At 36.7% G+C, this 20,387-nt stretch overlaps 1 protein-coding gene across 4 annotated transcripts in view; it reads left to right on the top strand.

Moving 5' to 3' along the window:
• Window positions 1-11,019: 11,019 nt before the first annotated feature.
• The window catches only part of LOC149236222 (plant/protein (DUF810)), a 371,664-nt gene continuing 362,296 nt past the window's right edge, over window positions 11,020-20,387 (top strand). Inside the window, exons 1-4 of one of the 4 annotated variants that reach the window (XM_089372334.1) lie at window positions 11,020-11,380; window positions 12,277-12,367; window positions 12,471-12,646; window positions 12,777-12,841. In XM_089372334.1, coding sequence (XP_089228460.1) covers window positions 12,360-12,367; window positions 12,471-12,646; window positions 12,777-12,841 — 249 coding nt within the window. In that variant the 5' untranslated portion in view covers window positions 11,020-11,380; window positions 12,277-12,359. Of the gene's footprint in view, window positions 11,381-11,457; window positions 11,590-11,965; window positions 12,158-12,276; window positions 12,368-12,456; window positions 12,647-12,776; window positions 12,842-20,387 lie in introns of those variants that run through there. The other 3 variants (XM_089372336.1, XM_089372335.1, XM_089372333.1) reach the window with 3 other exon arrangements.

The following is a 20,387-nucleotide window of genomic DNA, read 5'->3' as shown; positions in this document are numbered from 1 at the left end:
TATTATTCTTCAAGTTTACTACAAAATGGTACATTGTTGTTTCTAGTGTATTTGGCTCAAACTTGTTCAAATTTTGCATAAGCATTTATTTAAATCCTTCCTCTTCCAACAATTTATGATTGAATTTAAAAGGGATTAGAAGTTTTTGATCACTTTTCTTTGTTTGTAGTAGGATTGGCAGATGGTCTAAGAATCTACCTTCCCTCGCCAAATATTATAACCTTTCTATCTCTTCCATTATTTTTTCAACTATTAAAAGTCCATCTATCCTATTAGAACCTCCTTCACTACCAATACTAGAGTTTCTCTAAGTAGGAACTAACTGAATATATTCACATTACAAAGTCCCAAACAATTGAGTGAAATAATTTACCAATGGTTCTACTCTTGCACTACACCTCCATACTTCTCCAACCTCCACGTTTGGATTTATATCATTCCATATAATGGCATTGTATTTTCCCACAAAACCTTAGAATTTTAAGTTATTTCATGGGTGTTTTTTCTCTCCATATGGGCCATAAAGGTTGATTACATTAATGGCTTTTCTTAATTCCATGCACTTAAACTATGTTAGTATACTAACATTTAAAGTAGACAAAGAAATAAATTCTAGAGATTCTCCTAGTCCTGTTATTATGCCTCTATATATTCCTTTTGGTTCTATTAACCTCAAGGATGAATCTTTCAAGCATGAAGACAAAATTGACACAACTTGCGTTGCACAACCCCCCCAGCCCCCACCCACTCCCACACACATTATTTCCTAACACAATGTAAGATCCTTCTTATATTAGAGAACATTTTCTTTAGGAAAATTCTAGGGTACCTCCTATGCCTCTCACATTCATGGATATAACAATTATGGTTTCACATTTTTTGAGGTCATCCTTCCTATAAGGCCTTCTTTATGGTTAGTTGCTTGTCTTCCTTCACTTTTTTTTTGGATCTATTTTTTAAAAGAGTAAAGTAGGATTTATGACCCATTACTAATGAAAGACGAATGTTTAAGGCCAAACCTCCCTCAATATCCATGTCCTTAGTATGATCATAATATTTCTTCAACCTAAAACCATACCTTGATCATTTATTTCCTTTTGATCAAGGATTGGGATCCCCACATAAAAGATATATTCACTTTTTGGGAAAGAGTATTTTAGACTTAACGATTCTTTACATTTCTTACCCTAAGGCCTAGAAAGCCATATCATTACTCTAGTTCTTTATTATTGTGAAGTTTCTTAGTTTGCTTGGACTCCTTATCCAATAATCCATTCCTACTTGGGTTGTGTTTTCTAATGGATTGTCCATTCTGTATTACAATAGACAAAGGACTATGATAAAAATTGATCAAATTCATACCTTTTCCAAGAGATTTTCTTGTAGCTTCCTCCTTTTATGGCCTTGATCCCTGTGTTAAAAATCGTCAAGCTTCCTCCTTGGAATGAGGGGAAGTACCAAATGAAGTTCCTAGGGATATGTATTCCATAATAAAAAAATGAAAGAAAAAAACTTCTTCCTTTCTAACTACTTATAAGGATTCTAGCACCTTCAAATAAAACTTACTTGATATGCCATGTGATTCCATTCTCTTATGATATACTGATTTACTCTCTACTTCTTCTTCCATATGGTCTAAGCTTCCCAAGTTGTATTTCTAATGGAACCTAATTTCCATATTATTTTACTTTTGTAAGTTCTTTCTCTAGGGTTTTACTTTTGTAAGTTCTTTCTCCAGGGCTTTTGGATTGTCTTGAAGTGACACTATTTATTATTCAAACCCCTCCAATAATTCCTTTAAATGCATTATTTCCAAACTTGTCCATCCTCATGGCACTTTAAACGTTTAAAATGTGATTGCACCCAGAGGTGTTCTAAAACCCAGCATGGGGGCGATGTTGTAGTGGTGTAAATGTTTGTAAACATTTAACATTTATATGCCAAATCAATTAAAAAGAATACGAGGGAGATGTTTTAGTATCTGTAAATGAGTGTAAACATCTAAATGTTGAATCAATTAATAATAAAAAGTTAAAAGTAATAAAAATAATAAAATTCATTTTGCTATATTGTAAGAACTAATAAATAGAGATGTTAAGTGGATAAGTAAATTGCTTGATCACATAGAAGAAATCGTATAAATTTTGGTGGGCAGTAACCACTAGTATGTTTTACTCCTACATAAGATTTGAGAAAAACATAAATAATGGTGGGAAGCAATTCCTAGTAAGTATATCTATTTACATCTTATTTCTATCCATTTTTTATGCAAAGACTTGCTTAAATTATGATGGGGAGTAACTAATAGTAAATATGTCATTTACCTAAGCATGAGCTATTTTCAAAGATTTCAGTTTTGGATGGTTTTCCTGCAAAGCTTAAGGATAAAACAAATCACTACATAAATATGTAAAAATCATGCATGAATATTGCAACCATATCCATAAGTTATGGCATAAAATATGTAAGGCAATTATTCACATGGTTATATTGTGCAAAGGATGCAATAACACCTTCAAGTTATGATCCAATCAAATGTTTGAAAAACAATGTTTTTTTTTTTTTTTTTTTTTAATATTGAAAAATAAATATTTATTTTTCAAAGTCAAACATTATAATTTGCATTGGTCAATGCTAAACTAATAGTGATCAACACACAAATTGATTGCTAGAGCCTTGCCTTAGCAACAACTAATAATGATTCTGTAAACATTTTTAAATTTAATTAATAAGCACATAAAAACTTAATACTTACAACAAGCCTAGATCCATCTTAACTCTGAATCTACCAACAACCAAGAGGTATCAAATCTTTCTCTTGAGGTGCAAACCTCTTTTAGAGTGAAAAGAGATTTGATCCCTCTTGGAGTTTGATAGATCCGAAGTTAATATGGATCTAGGTTGGTTTAAAAAAATCAAAAGTTTGACTTAACTTTTAGCTCCCCCAAACTATTTACTTCTTTAGATAGTCCTCTTTGAGGTTTGTACCCACTACAATTTTCACTTGCTTCATTGCCACCTTGAATTTAAAATATTCTTCAAAGTCAATGAATTTTGCCAAACCATATCAAGATCTATTAGTATATTGGTATTGCACAACTCCAGAGGGAGCTCAAGCATCTTTACCCACATAGGTTACATGAAGTTTGTCTCTTTTTAAGGATTAAAATTGGGGTTTTAACATTTAATGTACAACAATGATGGCCTTCAATACCATCTTTTCCCCAAAGCCTTCTCTACATTTTCTTTAGTTCTATATCTAGACATAAGCCACCCACAAACTAGGGTATGCAACATTGTCACATACTGGAATTTCTCATACCAATTCTTCTCTACTCACCATCATAAAGAATCTTGTTTAAACAATTCCCCTATGAAATCCCTCTGCATTAGTGATTTCACATCTTCAATCCCCATGTCCTCTCCAAGTACAAGTTTATCTTTTTCCTTTTGCTTCCTCAAACTTTTTTTTCTTCCTCTTTTTACTTGAAGTATCTAAGAGTTGTTCATTTTCATTCCTCCTACCTTCTCACTTTCAACTTCCTACCAACTCTACCTATCATAGAGGCCTGAACCCTCTCTCTAAGTCTAAGCCTTGTACATAATCAAAGTTATTACCAAAGATTTATAAATCATGTTCTTCTGTATAAGTAGTGTTTTCATTCCTTTCATCAACCAAATACAAGAACGACTCCTCCAATGGAACACCATTAACTTCTCCTTCAACAATATGATCACCAAGATCAATCACATTAAGGAAATATCCTTTCCAACTTTTGTTAGTGTACTTTCTCCTTAAAGGCACTTTCTTAGCTGTGAATATACCATCCTTCTTTGTTCATGGAGGTATTTTAGAATGTGGGTTGAAATTCTAAGGTTTTATGAAACTCTATAACTTCTTTGTAACCCTTATTTACCTCTCCATTAAAGGCTCGTGAGCCCTCCTTATCTCCACAAGCTTTCCTTTTGTGACGAAGGTAGAATTTAGAAGGCCCTCCTCTTCTTCAGAATCTACTAGCTCCTCTTCCATTTTGCCTTAGTGCCACCTAAGGTACCACAAAACATTCCATTCATGAGTGCCATTGAGTGTTGATATGATTGGAATGTTATGTGGACCAACCATTATTTTCACAAGGGTATTTTATTCTCATTTGACTAGAATAAGTCACTATTGCAAATGATAGAGCTATAATTCACATGTGATTGATTATCTGATTTGATTAGAGGACTTTAACCTTACCTATTTAACAATAACTTACCTACAAGGAAATATCCTTTCTAGGTTAATGTTAGTTAGTCAACTAGAATAATACTATGTTATGAACTTAACTATGAAATGATATTCTTATGCTTCATTTATGATTGGAATCCATGAATTATTAAGATGTTTATCTTTAGGGATTGAAGATGCAACATGTCAATTTTGGTTACAATCCATGTCGTTCTATGGTTATATGGCTTAGCGAAGTAATATGATGTTTTTTTGATGAACTAATATTTCTTGCAAATTTATTTATATCATGACCAACACTAATTGAGGTAAGATGTTTGGGAGCAATCTAGATGATTGTTAATCATGTAGTGAAATTCATACCCATGGTAAAGGCTCTTTGCTCAATTGGTATAACTAGAATGATTTATACTTTGTGAGCTTAGGATAGAAATATTGATCTAGAACAACTGAAAAATGGTTCCCAAGTTGATTTAGGATTAGAGCCTAAGGTGTTCTAGCTTAATTCACTAAATACCCAGATTATGACCTTAGTAGTTTTACATCTAAATCCAATTTCACATCAAGTATATTGAGATATGATGGGATGGAAAAACCAAAATAATTTCTTGGGGATATGTTGTTACAATTTAAAAGGATAAAAAGACAATCCCACCTTAAGTGAGGGGTTGTAAACTTTTTGTTTTCTACCTTGAGAAAGAGAAATTGTTATTAACATGTGGTTTATGGGAGCAACATAAAAACTTCTCAACCTCTATCTAAGTAGGTGGAGGAGGTTATGGGTGCACTTGAGTTTTAGGGGGTAATAAAGCCCGCCTTTTATTCCTAGCAATTGATTGGGTCATAATACTTCACAACTTGAGGTATCACAATGCTAGGACTTAGAGTGGAAGTGTTACATGTAGAAGAACTCCATAGTTGGAGGTGCTATGGTACTAGGAGCTAAAGTGGAAGTGTTTTAACACACTGTAGTCCTTAGAGGTGTGGGGGTGCTATAAATATAGATGCTTATCCACCACAAAATAACTATTTTAGTTAGAATTTTAGTCTGATTGATGTGATTATTGGGCATACATAGTTGATTTGTGTATAGCACTTAGGAAGTGTTGCCTTATTTTTCTCGTTAATCTTATGTGCTACATGATGGACACCACCTAGTTTCAAGTGTTGCACCAAATTGGTGGAAAAGTGATCATTCAACATGATTTCATCCATATTGACATTCTACATTGAAGAACTGTTTTCAACCAATAGATAGTTTTCATCAAGATGTAGGAGTAAATTATTTTGATGGTTCCATTGCTTATTATATTGTATTTATTTGATTATGGAATGATTTGAATGCCTTGAAGATCTGAAAGGCTATAGGATATTTATACCACATACCTCTCCTTCTCTTCAAATCTAGTTTAATGATCTTGCACCTCTAGTTGCTTTTCTTAACGAGTATAGAATACAAGACAAGTTACCATACCTAAAGTAATGATTCAATTCTTGTAGAACTAATCACAATTCTATCTAGTTGCTTTAGCTCTCATGGCCAAGCTCATTGAGATTGAAGGTCCTCAAACTTATAAAGAAGAAAGTGATCAATCTAAATGGGAAAAAGCTACAAACGAAGGAAGGACTCGTTATTGAAATTTGACACTTGGGATCTTGTTCCTCTCCTTTAAGGCCATAAAATTGTTCATTACAAGTGGTCCTACATAACTAAATTTTCAACAGATCAAAGTGTGGAAAAAAATTAAAGCTTAGCTTGTTGCCAAATGTTTCTCTTAGGTTCATGTATTGATTATCAGGAAACTTTTGCCCTTATTGCAAATATGGATTTAATTTGACTTGTTCTTTCACTCACTATTTCTCAATTCTAGGAAGTATATTAGATGGACATTAAAAACACCCTTCTATACAAGGAGTTGAATGAAGAAATCCACATGGAAAAACCTCCTGATTTTTCTTAGGATGACCATTCATTTGTTTATTAGGTAAAGAAATCACTTTATGGTCTTAAGTAAGCTTATTGAGCTTGATATGAAAAGATGTATAGTTTCCTTCTTTGTTTTAGTTTCTATAGGTGTTAATCTGATCCCAATGTCCACAAAAAAAAATGTAAGTGGTGATCTCCTCATTCTTGTTCTCTATGTTGATAAGTTACTTATTGCTGGGAGTGAGGACCATTATATCAATTGTGTGAAGTCTAGTCTTATGACCCAATTTGAGATGTTTGTCTTTTCCCTTCTTCATTACCTCCTTGGACTTCAAATCCAACAATCCAAAAAGGGGATCTTTTCTGTCCAACCTAAATACACTCTTAATCTTCTATATGAAATACTATAAATCTACCCTTACTTTTAAAAATAAAATTTTTAAGTGTTCATCTCCTAAAGTTGACCCTACTTTGTATAGTTAATTGGTACAAAGTCTTTTGTACTCGACCCATATCCATACCCAACCAAAATTATCCTTTGTTGTTGGTTTAGTCTCTCACTTCATGTTGGATCCTCATGAAATTCATCGGAACACACGAAAGCATACCTTCACTGCATTTTGGGTACTTATTAGTTTGACATCAAGGGATATTTTCTTGCTCGGTGGTATCTATAAGTTTAGATTTTTTAGGGGATGTTAATGGTTGGAAGTTTACTTTTGGTTACATTTTAAACCTCGGTTTGGGTCCAATCACTTGGACCAATCAAGAGTAGCATGCTATCACTCTTTGTTTTACAAAGACAGATTACCCAAGCACTATTAATGTTGGTCATGAAGCTTCCGTATTCAACAATTATTCATAGAGTTTGGTTTTTCTTCAATGATCAATCCAACCAACCCTTTGGTGTGATAGTGGGAGTGCTATCCACATTGCACACAATCTAGATGAGCACCAACACGTCAAATATATTAAGATCCATATGCACTACATACAACAATGCTTTCATGATCAAGTTATTAACTTGCAATTTTGTCATTCATATGATCAAGTTGTAGATATTTTCACTAAGCAACTCACTAAATCCAAGTTCCCTCCTCTTTTATCCCTCATAAGGATGAAGGAAATCATCTTTATTGGGGGATAACATGTAAATCTTCCTTTCATCCAGTTAACTCCAAATCAATCTTATAGGGGGGTGTTAGTGCATAATTATGTGTGCACATTTAATTAATAATAGATATATTTTAATCAAAATAAAGCATTTGAGTTATCAAGATAAGGTTGAATTTACATCAATTAACGTATCTTGAACTATCCATGTCTTGATAGATCTCAAGTTCAAATAACTTTAACTTGGAGCATCTACCTTTTTAAAGCGTAATTAATTGAGTTGTAGCCTAGTGATTAGCAAATAATTGAGTGAGTAGCATGCAAGTATCCGCTTGATCACTATACATAGTTGATTGAGAAATAATTGAGTTTCTCCTCTTACTCAGGTGTTTTACCATGTATATCTTATGTCATTTGTGAGTTTGTTATCATGTTATGATATTGTGACTATGTGCAATTTCAAACAATTGCATAGGGTTTTATTCAAGAATTATTGAAAAAAAACATCCAAAAAATTCTTATCCTTCTTTGTAAAAAAATATTGAAAAAAAAAATCAAATAAATGAAGCATGGTACAAACATGAACAAAAACAATTTGATACAACGTAAGGTCCACAAAGCATAAACCTTTCAAAAGAGAAAAATGAGTTAGAGAATTTGACTAGGCAAAATAACAGGGTTTAAAAGGAGAAAAAATAAGTTATAAATTTACACACGGCAAACAAGAGGTAAGTGCATGAAAAGGAATATTGCTTGGAGAGGTATAGAGTAAAAGAGGAGATAAACATACTAGAAATAAAGCACAAAAATTGCAATTAAAAGACAATATGCATGGAACAACTCAAGAGAAGTTGGAATGTACGAGAAATGTGAAAAAAACATAATGAAGTTAGACAGACAAAACTAGTAGAGAGTTAACAAGCGATTAGACAAAGAGAGTTATAACTTTTAAATACATATTATTATAGATAATATACAAAGAGAAGTAATAATCTACAAAAAGAAGTTATGTATATGGATGTGTATAAATGCATGTATGATTGTTAATTTCGTTTTGCTGCGAGGTTAACAATTTTCAGGGAATTTAAAAAAAGATATAGTTATTTTAAGGTTATTATGTATGGAGCAAGTCAATCATTAATCAATATCGACGAGCAAAGGGGAAGTCAAGCATAGGAGCTATACTAAGCGACAATGTCTAAACTTACCTTTGACAAGTTCAGGATGACAAAATGACAGAGATTCACTTCTGTTAGGGAAGAGATGCCTGAATTTAAGCCTACTCTTATACCACTATTGAACATACAAAAATAATAGACCTGAAGTAAGATATCGTGTGATGCATATCATTAACAAAACACATATCAATAAACACTTTCCTGACCCTTGGTTTCATATTCCAAGAGGTCTCTTGGACTTCTATGACTGTTGGCTTTCACTTGAAGCTTTTTGCCTTCCACTCAAGTGAATTTGCCAAAATCACATAACCCCAAAGGATTATTGGCTTCTCCAGTCGATTTTGTCATTTCCATTACCATTACGGTCATGTAATGGTCCATCAACTGCAAATATCACATAGAAGAGAACCCCTAAACAGTTACGACGAGGTCATATCAAGCCCTCATAACACTTGTTCTCTTGCTTTGCAGATGCCCATTGAAGTGGTTGCTATCATTAAATCCTGAATTTGCTTTCTTCTGAGATAGAGGAAACAAAACTACGATAGAGTGGAGCAAAGTAAACGGTTGAAACCCCATGCAAGGAAAAAAGTGATGGCTGAGAAATGCTAGACCATGGAAGCACATATTTGTCAAGGTCAAAATGACAATACACATTTTTGATGGGTAGAAAAATAAATCGTAAACGGTGTAGAGAACGTTTTTGAGAGCTGCAACAACACTGATTAGCAGAGGGATAGTCAGGTAGATGATTTATACTAAGCAATAATGTTTAAACTTAGCTTTGCCAAGCTTAGGATGACAAAATGACACAGATTCACTTCTTCAAGGGTAGACGACAATTAAGCTTGCTCTAATAGCATTGTTGAACATACAAAAATAAAAGACATAATATACATATTAATACATGTTTTTCCAACCTTAGGTTTCATTTTCCAAGAGATCTCTTTGACTTTTGTGACTCTTGGCCTTCATCTAAGGCTTTCCATCTTCCACTCAATTGAATGTGCCAAAATCACAAAACCCAGAAAATTATGTTTCAACAAAAACATATGTATATATGTATGTATAAATGCATGTATGGTTGTTAATTTGAACTGAAAAATTTACAAAAAAATCCTAAATGCTTTAGTTATTTCAAAATTAATATGTATGGAGCAAGTCAATCTTAATTAATCTTATAAAAAAATAGATGTCATAACTTGTTAAAAGACAAATTACATTTACAAAATAATAAAAAAAAAATAGATGTCATAACTTGTTAAAAGACAAATTACATTTACTAAATAATAAATAAAATTTGTTTGTTTGATTAGAATATGTTATTGTTAATATTTTTAAATTTATATTTTTGCAATTTCATTTGTTTAGTTAATGATCATTATTAATATTTTAAAATTTCAATATTATATGTTGAACAGGTAGAATAAGAAATAAAAAATAAAATGGGGATTGATAATAATATGTTATTGTTAATATTTTTAAATTTATATTTTTGCAATTTCATTTGTTTAGTTAATGATCATTATTAATATTTTAAAATTCCACGTTGAACAGGGAGAATAAGAAATAAAAAAATAAAATTAATTTGTATGTGAAGTATAATAGTTCATTATCAATATTTTTAAAATTTCATTGTTATATTTTGAATAGGTACAATAAGGAATAAAAAATAAAACTAGTTATATTTCAATAGAAGAAAATCAATGAGTTTAATTTGGTGACTTTTTAAGTGCAGGCAGAAATGAAACAATAGACATATCGTGATCGTCACACTTATTATAGCGGTAGTTTAGCTAGTTAGAGGAATTGCTTGGAAAGTTATGGAAATTTCGGTCATATTTAGAGAAAATCTGGGAAGGATTTTTGTAAATCCAAGTTATAGTTGTTAAACTTCAAATTTTAGGTGTCCTAGATGTTTTTGATGATGCTGAATCCATTTCCACCATCAAAAACACTATTCAAAAACTATCTCTACAACATTTTTTGAATTTTTTTGCCTGGATTCTGACTACTTTTAACTGTCCAAACCATTCCTCCGCCTCGTGAGACCACTCCCTAAAAAGAAAAGTGGTTTGTACCATACCTCAAATCCACGTATTTTCTAATTTCTTTTGTTGAATTCGACCAAATTTTATTTTGTATTTTATTAAAATGGAGAATTCAATTACATGGTGTTTGCCACTTAATGTCCCTATGGAGGAGAATAAAGTGAATGCCACAAGGGACAGTCACTTGAGCTGGCATATGTCAACTGTAAAGTCATTGGGATTTTATTTATTTAGGGATTATTTTTATCTCAGAAAATAAACTTTTCCTTGGCCCAACCACCTGATCAAACCATCGAGCCAAACCTTCAAATCAAACTTATGAAAACAAAGGTTAACCTGGTCCCTCCATGCATCTCTCGCCATTTCCCGATAAGCAAAATTATGACATAAATAAAAGATCTCACCTCTCGAATCAGAGGGATCAGCTGGAGGTTCACCGACACAATGGGCCATCCAGCCTCGTAAGAGGGTCACATGGGGGCCACTCCTTCCGCAAACAATTTAACTACATCGCGGGGTCCTCGATCCGGATTTCTCAAGAGCTTCAAATCATCCTGCTGCGTTATAGCTGGACACATGCAGCAGATAAGCTCCACTGACCTCACCGTCCCGTTTTGGTGCGGCAGGGTAAGAAATGAGATCACCTATACAAAGATTTAATAGTTACCGGCCAATGTTTTCGTTCGGCTTCCCGTCATTGGCCTCGGCGGAAGAAAAATAACAAGATGCCCTCAAATATTTCCAGAATTTTAGCTTCTCCAAATGGAAGACTAGGGAATACGGGGCAATGTCTCAAAATTCAACTGTTATTAAACTTTTTCTCAACATTTAACATTTAAGTTAAAAACTCTGCAGGACATTGAAGCAGATCTCGCAGCAGGTATGAATTTGAGATTCAATACAGTGAGCATTTAGTTTTTATTTAGTTCAAAACTTCGTGCTATCGTTTATCAAGCCATGGAGTGGATCTTCCAATGTGCGCGAGTGCCGAGCAGTAAGTAATGCGTATTTTGCATAGAAGATCTTTCTGATGATAATGATACCCGAAGCTCGGAGAAACATTTGTCCAGGATGACTCCACTGACTGCGGTATATGGAGGCTTTGTGCGAACGGAATTTTTTGTGTTTCTGCTTGCTCTGTAAAGTTTAGTGGTGGAAACGCGGGTTTAACATTTAGAACTGATATAGATCTCAAATTTAATCTTATTTTGATATTCGATCTTAAACTCCGAGTGCTTTCGCTGTGCTAACTTCTTCCTTTAGCCGGAGTTTGTTGTTAAAGGTAGACAGATTTATGTTTGCGAATTGAACTAAGAAGCGTGTGATATTTTCTTTTCTTACATACATTTTGTCAATATTTGAGGTTCAAGTTTGCTCGTGTAGAAACTTGGTTGAAATTACATACTCGGACCAAGAGGGTGAAAAGTCCGCCTACTTCCGTGCAAATAATGCGGATATTGAGTTGTTTGCAAAGCGTCTAGGGCATAGTAGAGAAGATATTTACAATCCTGTTGACTTTTCATAGTAGTTGTAGTTATCTCCCATTCATCCGCTTTGGCTCCCCCGCGAGGTATATAATTTCGCTTGACGTGTCGAGTTCTTTAAACTGGTGCAACACCGTGGACAAGCTCAAGAGAAACTGAACATTTTAGCCATTGTACAAATTTCAATACTTCATCTAACAGTTCTTCTCCATTATTTTCTCGGAATAAGCGGCATTCTGTTTCCTTCAGTTTGCAAACTATACATCTTACTGTTTTGCCCCTTATTATGCAGGCAAGATCTCGCCAGCTATTTAAATGGAATTGTAGCCACATTTAGGATTCTATACTGTCTGAATAACGGGCAGTGTATGCAATATGGATGGGTATGCCCCTGTTCCGTTCATTATATTTATTGCCTTACATTATTTTGGTTTTAAAACCTATGATTCGATGTTATTTTTCAATTATTAATATGATTGTTGCCAGTCAAACGGATATGGAGCTGTTACAGCGGTATCGTCGTGACCGACGGGAGCTGCTGAATTTCTTGTTATCTGCTAGCCTTGTAAAGAAAGTTGTGATGCCACCTGGCGCCGTAACGCTCGACGACGTGGACTTGGACCAAGTGAGCGTCGATTATGTTCTGGAATGCGCACGGAAATGTACGAACAATATTTGCTGATTGTTGAAGTTTAAACCGTTTCTCGTGATTTAATCTGAAGCTGTCCTCACTTCTTTCTTTTTGACCATCTTTATGAATGACCTGATCCGTCCTTTTATCTTGAAATGCAGCTGGCGTTTTAGAGCTTTCGGAGGCAATCAAAGCTTATTATGATAATTTGAATCTTCCCCCAAATGTGAGTAAACTTTCTCCTAAAGGCTTTCTTCACTACCGGGTCACTTTCACGTTTAGGCAATGTTCGCTGTAATGCATCAGACAAGAAATCTTTGCAAACTAATGCTAGAATCCGGATTAGAAAAATTGCGTAGGGGAAAAGGATTCTCCTCATTCAGGTTATCAAGCTGAATGTTCAATGAAAATTAAAACAGGAAAACAGTTGACTGTCTCAAAGGCCCAATGTTATCGTTAGGTGCAAAGGATGGTTAGCATAAACTATCAAATTACCCTGTTTTTGAACATTGATAGAGATTGAAAACCAGGGCTCAATACTTACAATGAAAAGTTGAAATCTCTGTATTCCGAGCCTCATGATGTTCACCCAATCTGAACATTCTTAGCTGGATTATCACTTTTACGAACGAGCAAGTGCTCTGCAGTTCGGATGGATGGTCAGTTCGGATGGATGGTTGATAGGCAATTAAGTTTGACAGAGCTGAGCCTGACCATAATAGATTTTTGGTTGAGATGTTCTTTATACGCAAATTGTAATACACTCAACAATGTACTCAGTGGGGTTGTTTATCTTCTCGTTCACTTTATGTTTCCTTTAACAGTGCTTAGAAGATTCTCCCTTCAATCTCCAAACAAAACAACTTGGGAATGACGCACACATCCGCCTGCACACACATAGTGGTGAATATTTTTTTTGTTTTGTTTGGTATTCCAGGATGGTTGGTTTACATATCAAATAATAGCTGGAATTTCTTAACTTTGCTTGAGGGTCCCAGGTTGACTGCTGTTTGAAACGTACATTCTTAAAGATCTTTCCCCTCCTTGAAACAAGGGAGGGTGTCAAGATGTAGCATACCCAGACTCCTAATTATGTTGACATTGACAATTTTTACATGGAATTAATTGGCAAATAAAGTTCAGCAGCCGAATACACAATGCCTACAACAAATTAAGTCAATACTGTAATATTCCTAATGGAATTATGCAATGAATAACTGAAGCATGAACTAGAAAACGACCAAAAATCTTTACACACAAGGCACCAAAACACCCAATACAAGTTTTAGAACAACAACTAAGCCATTTTATGGAATAAATGGGAGTACAATAACAAGGAACAAGTGCACCTGGGCTTGCATAAGCAAGTTGAAGCAAACCCAAGGTGAGAAAGATGCCCCAATGAGTAGAAACTTCAACCCCCAAACTGCCTCTGTGCTGCCCAAAAATTGTGCCACTATTGCTATTTGAAAATGGTTCGAATCCCTTGCTGGAATGCCCAGATTGGCCTGAAATTGCTGCTGTAGCTTCCTCTTAATTTTCTCACAGGACCCAGAAAGGAATTGGTCCCAATCCTTCACACCAAAAAACCCACAAAATGGAGCAAATTACCAGTGGCTGTTGGTTGGAAAGAGACACTTGTTTGAGCTCGCTAGAGTGCTCAGAAAATTCAGCCAAATTAATATTGGCTTCTCTTCAACAAACCCAGAAAGAGTTGGGCCTAATTCCAACCTTCCAAAATCACCCCCAATTTGTGTGAGCATCCTCTACAACTGGGTAATTCGTACTGCCTGAAAAATAGCTGCCAAAGCCCTCCAAAATTAGCTGAGAATACCTCCAAGAATTATCCTTATGTCCCCTTGTAAATCTTCAGCCCCAACTTCGGTTCAAGCCCCCACAACCAACATGCTCCTCTAATGACTGCGCAGGCCAGCCAAACCACTTCTATGCTGGCCCAGGAAGAAGAATTTCGGCCTGTATGTAATCCACTCAGCCAACCCTTCAAACCACTGCAAAATCGCTGCTAGGTGCCAAGAGAATATGCCTCTAAATTCCCGGAACCCATGCTGTCATGAAGCTCACTCCCCACAAGAGTGTGTGGTCCCTTACTGCACCCAACCTGCTCCTCAATAGCTCAAATTTCCCTGTGAAATCCCTCCGGAATAGCTCCAAAAATGTAGCAAAGCTCCCCTAGGGTGGTACTCGAAGTCCACTAAAGTAGGAGTTGAGATCACCCCTCGGAAATCTAGTGTGCTAAACAACACTCTATTGAACAAAAGATGCTCAAAATGAGGCCCTCCACCTCTATTTATTTTGCTGCCTCTCCTCTTTCTCCCCACACGTTCGAACTCTCCTAAGGGGGTATGATTTCCCTTTGGAGTGGCCCCCACATTCCACTTGCACTTTGATTTATTACCTTTTCTAATGTTTGGAAGTCTTCTTTTCCTAAAAAGCCAAGTGGGGTCCTCTTAATCCACCTTTCCTAAGTTCTAATGCCAAAATATCTCCCAATATTCAAAATTGCAAAAATGGAATTTCTTCTTAAACATATTAATTAATTGGAGACATTACCAACACCCAGGAGTATGATGAACCATATCAGCATATAAAACATATTTTCTGCTTATACATTGAATAATAACAGTTAATACATGGAAATTATAGCAGTATACATAACCAAAAGTTCCCCAAAATGGTAATTACATTTCTGTAATGACTCTGGCCTCTTCTTAGGTACCCATAAGGCCATTTACAACAAACTGACATGGCTGGCACTCTCCATTACAATGTATGGTTGTATCAGCTCAAATTTACATATCAATATATATCAGGCTGCCAGGAATGCCTCTTGGGCCCAAACTAACTTCCAGCCTTTTAACTTCAGGAATATAAGTACATAATTTTCATATACATAAGCAACAACAACGTTAAACTTTAACACATCAATAATAAACTCTATAATACTTATATCTTTGAAAATTATCCACCAATTGACTACAGAATAAGGATGTTATGTCCAATCATTTGCTTTCCACTGCACTAGTTCTCTCTGAAATAGAGGCCACCCCTGACATGAGGCTATGAATTCACAAGGGGCACACTCTTCCTTTGGCTGGGACTAGTTTCTCTTTTCACAGCTCAATTCCCAGGTTGACAGTTACCTCAAACAATTCTCAGTCCACAACCCTCTTCCCCATCAGCTTGTATGTTAAAATTGGCAACTAGGGCCAAACTCCATGTGGGTCATCTTATTTATGGCCGCTGATATTTTTCTTGGATTCCATGTGGGGAGCCTCTATCTTGCTAGCCGCAGTTCAGACCAACCTTTGTTGACCTTTGTTTGACCACAGTTTTGGGACAACATTGACTGGTTAGGGCTGACTGCAGGAGCTGATATGTTGACTGTTGTTTTGACCATGTTTTGAGGACTGTTTTGGGCTGCTATCTATTGCTGTTGGAGGTCAAGTTCTCCTAAGTTGTCGTGAGGTCTTTTGGATGTTTGACCAGCTTTGACCTTGCTGATCAGAATTACATTGCTGCTGTTGTGAATCACAGATTTGTGATATTGTACTATCTCTCTCCCTCTCTGCTGAATTATTGAAGAATATAGAAGAATTGATCAAAGGGTTTCCCCGCATTGGGGTTTGTCCCTGGCTAGTGTCACATCTTGTGCCTCTTGTCTTGGCTTGTCTTCTGTTGTTTTCATTTATGTTTTATCAACATTTTACTATCATGGTAATGTGATCGCTACACTGGAAATTGACATTGGGCTAATAAGAAGATTTGAAGTAAATTGCTCTTAAGCATAGAACATACCATAAATTAACATGGTATCAGAGTTGAGGTGAAGACAAAGCCCAAACAAGAGCAAGTGCAATCATCGAAGACAGTTGGAAAAAGTCAAAAGGCTTCATGGGTTCCTCATCACACTTCCCCGCTGAAGATAAGTTCCGTGAAAAGTTCAATTATCACGGATGGAAGATGTCTCTTGATCTGACATTGGAAGAGCAGGAAGTGTTGGACCATGTGAGGGGTAGAATTACGGAGCCTCCATCAAATGCACCGACTGCTACAAGGGACAAATATACTAGGGGAGAAGTCAAAGCAAAGAAGATCATTCGAGATTCAATTGACAAGCGTCTAGTGGCCTACATTTTCGAGTTGAACACCTCCAAGGAGATCTACGATAAACTGGTAAGCTTGTTTGAAGTTAGTGATGCAAATCAAGTTTTGTTCCTCAAAAATAAGTTGAAGGATATTAAGAAGGGCAAAGATGAAGATATTCAATCCTACTTCTTAAGGATCACTGAGATCAAGAATGATCTCCTATCAATTGGAGAAGTCATTTCTGATAGGGAACTAACCATCACTACCCTTGGAGGGCTCCCATTCGAATGGTATATATTTAGAACCACTCTTCTCAACAATGATCGAATTCCGGGATTTGAAGAATTGATGTCGAGATGCATTCAAGAAGAGACAAGGATGGTGGAGCAAGAAATGCCTTCAAGCAAAGGCAACCCCACTGCTTTCTCCTCTCATGCCAAAAGGAGAAATAATTCTGGGTCTAAAGGTCACTTCAAAGGAAAGACCAGATCGAAGGGTGGAAGGAAGGGAAGATGCTTCGTTTGTAATAAATTTGGCCACTATGCGAGCAAGTGTCCAAATAGAAGGACACATCACATGATGATCAAAATCACTCTCGAGGCAACTCCAACCACAATCAAAGGAATGGCAGGTTCAATGGCAAAGGAAAGAGGAATGCGGGAAATCAAGGAAGTGGTCAACCCTCCAAGAAAGCAAGGAACTCCAGGTATGAATCAAATGTTGTTAACAATAAGCAAGATGAATATTATCTGATATCGGCCCTCTCCACTACCTCTCCTCCGGATTCGTTGGGCAATTGGCTTATTGATAGTGGTGCCTCAAGGCACTTCACTAGTTACAAGGAAGCTCTCTCTAATCTGATAGAGAAGGAAACAAACTTGGAGATTATTCTTGGAGACAATTCCACCTATCTCGTAAAGGGTGTAGGGAATATTACTCTTCAATTAAATCAGGGTAACATAATTCATTTGCAGGAAGTCCTATATGTACCTGATCTCAAGAAGAACCTAGTGTCCATTTTGGCAATGGAAGACAAAGGCTACAAGGTGGCCTTCATTGATGGCAAGGTACGTGGGCGGAAAAGAATTTTAAAGATGCTTTCACCCTTGGGTTTCGGTTGACTCTTTATATCAAGTTGGTGGAAGTCCGTTGGGAGTCATGTCTTGCGACACAACTCTATAGTCTGAACTATGGCACCGGAGGTTTGCCCACCTTCATTATAAGGCTCTATCTCATGTGAGACAGATGGTGACAGGGATGCCCAATTTTAAAGTAGAGCATGAAGGTGTATGTCCAGGATGTGTCGAAGGAAAGCTCAAAAGGGGACCATTCCCCTCAAGCCATGGTAAGACCTTCGACATTTTGCAGTTGGTTCACTCCGACATATCTGGTATGATGCCCGTGAACTCTTTGAGAGGATATCTATATTATCTCACCTTTACAGATGATTATTCTCGCAAGACTTGGATATACTTCTCGAAAAAGAAGGATGAAGTGTTCTCCTGGTTCCGTCACTTCAAAGCATTGATCGAGAATCAAACCGAGAAGAGGATCAAGATCTCAAGGACTGATAATGGGACCGAGTATGAATCCAATGAGTTCCATGACTTTTGCAAAGAAGCTGGCATTAAGCAACACTATACACTCCTGAGCAGAATGGTGTGGCGGAAAGGAAGAACGGTACGATTTTGGAAGCTGTTCGTTCCATGCTCCATGATCAAAGGCTTCCAAAGTTTCTATGGGCCGAAGTTGCGAATACCGCCGTATATGTTCAAAACAGATGCCCTCATCAAGGATTGGATTCCAAGACCCTTGAAGAGATGTTCACTGGTAAGAAACCTGATGTCTCTAATTTTAGAATTTTTGGAAGTCCCGTATATTTTCATGTGTCGGAAGAGAAAAGAAGCAAATTGGGTGCATCTAGAAAGAAGGGAATCTTCGTGGGCTACAATGAAAATTCTAAAGACTTTAGAATCTATGTGGCTGGTCAAAGGGAAGTCGAAATAAGTCATGATGTCACCTTTGACGAAGATATGGCTCTTAGCAAGGTTGACAATCTTCCTATGCTTAGGAAAGATAAAGAAGTTGACACCAGGAAGCTGGATTCGAAGGAAGATGAGAGGATGCCCGATGTGGAAGAACTTATGGATCCCATTAATCCCCCTCCGCAAGAGCCTTCCGCTTCTAGGAAGAGGCCCTCATGGCTTAGGGGGACACTTGATAATGCCGAGGGACACATTGCACCTAGAGGGACTTTCCGTGAAAGTAAGAAGCCGACCAGGTATCAGGGATACTTGATTGTTATGAGCACCATCATTCAAAATGAGCCTTCATTGTTCGAAGAAGCCATGAAGCATCAAGAATGGAAGGATGCTAGAATGAAGAATATGAGTCCATCATGAAGAATGATGTCTGGGATGTAGTCCCTAGACCCCAGGACAAAACAGTTGTCACCTCGAAGTGGCTTTACAAAATCAAGCATGGAGCTGATGGGAGTGCTGAAAAGTATAAGGCTTGTTTTGTTGCTCGAGGCTTCTCTCAAAAGGAAGGTGTAGATTATGATGAGATATTTGCACCTGTTGCCCGATACACTACCATCCACTCGATCATAGCTCTTGCCACTTCGCAAGGATGGAACCTACATTAGATGGATGTCAAGACCGCGTTCTTGCATGGTTCGATTAAAGAGGAAGTCTATGTGCAACAACCTGAGGGGTTTGAGATTCATAATCAGGAATCTCACGTATGCAGGTTGAAGAAAGCTTTCTATGGGTTGAAGTAAGCACCCCGAGATTGGTATGAGAGGATCGATAGCTACTTAATGAAGCTGGGATTCACTAGGAGTGAAGCTGATCCAAACCTTTACTTTAAGGTTGAAGATGATAAGCCAATCATACTGGTGCTGTATATTGAGGACCTCTTTCTGACAGGTGCAAACCCTCTCATTCACAAATGTAAGAGGGAGTTGGCTTCCGAATTTGAGATGAAGGACCTAGGACTGATGCACTATTTCCTAGGGTTGGAGGTTTGGCAAAAGCCAGGAGAAGTTTTCCTATCTCAAAGAAAATACGCGGTGAAGATATTGGAGAGATTTGGTATGGTGGACTGTAAGCAGCAAGCCTGTGACTACCCCGATGGAGCTTAACTTCAAGAAGTTATGCGGTAGTGCTGTCAGACTTGTTTTGGGAAATTCTTCTGAGTATCGTCAACTCATATGAGCATTAATGCTCTTGGTGAACTCCCGTCCGAATATATGCTTTGCAGTCAACATGTTGAGCCAATATATGGTTGAGCCTCATCACTCACATTGAATTGGTGCCAAGAATCTTCTGAGATATCTTCTGGGCACAATCACTCTTGGGTTGAGATACACTGCCGGAGATGTGAGGTTACATGGATATTCCGGTGCTGATTGGGCAGGCATTGTGGTGGACTGAAAGAGCACTTCCGGGTGCTGTTTCTCTTTGGGTGAGGCAGAGTACATTGCTGCGAGTATGGTCTCCTGTGAGGCTGTTTGGTTGAGGAAGCTCTTCAGTGCCCTGTTTGGACATACACTGGATACTATCGTGATCCTTTGCGACAACCAGCGTGGGATTCGTTTCTCAGGGAATCCCGTATTTCATGATCGCTCCAAGCACATCAATATCAGGTACTACTTTATATCC

This window comes from Pinus tabuliformis, chromosome 8 (genome assembly GCF_031772625.1).
Source record: "Pinus tabuliformis cultivar Carrire ecotype Pingquan chromosome 8, CPIR1, whole genome shotgun sequence".
Taxonomy (NCBI): Eukaryota; Viridiplantae; Streptophyta; class Pinopsida; order Pinales; family Pinaceae; genus Pinus; species Pinus tabuliformis.
Note: the sequence above shows the minus strand (reverse complement) of the source record. Positions and strands in the feature narration are given on the sequence as shown.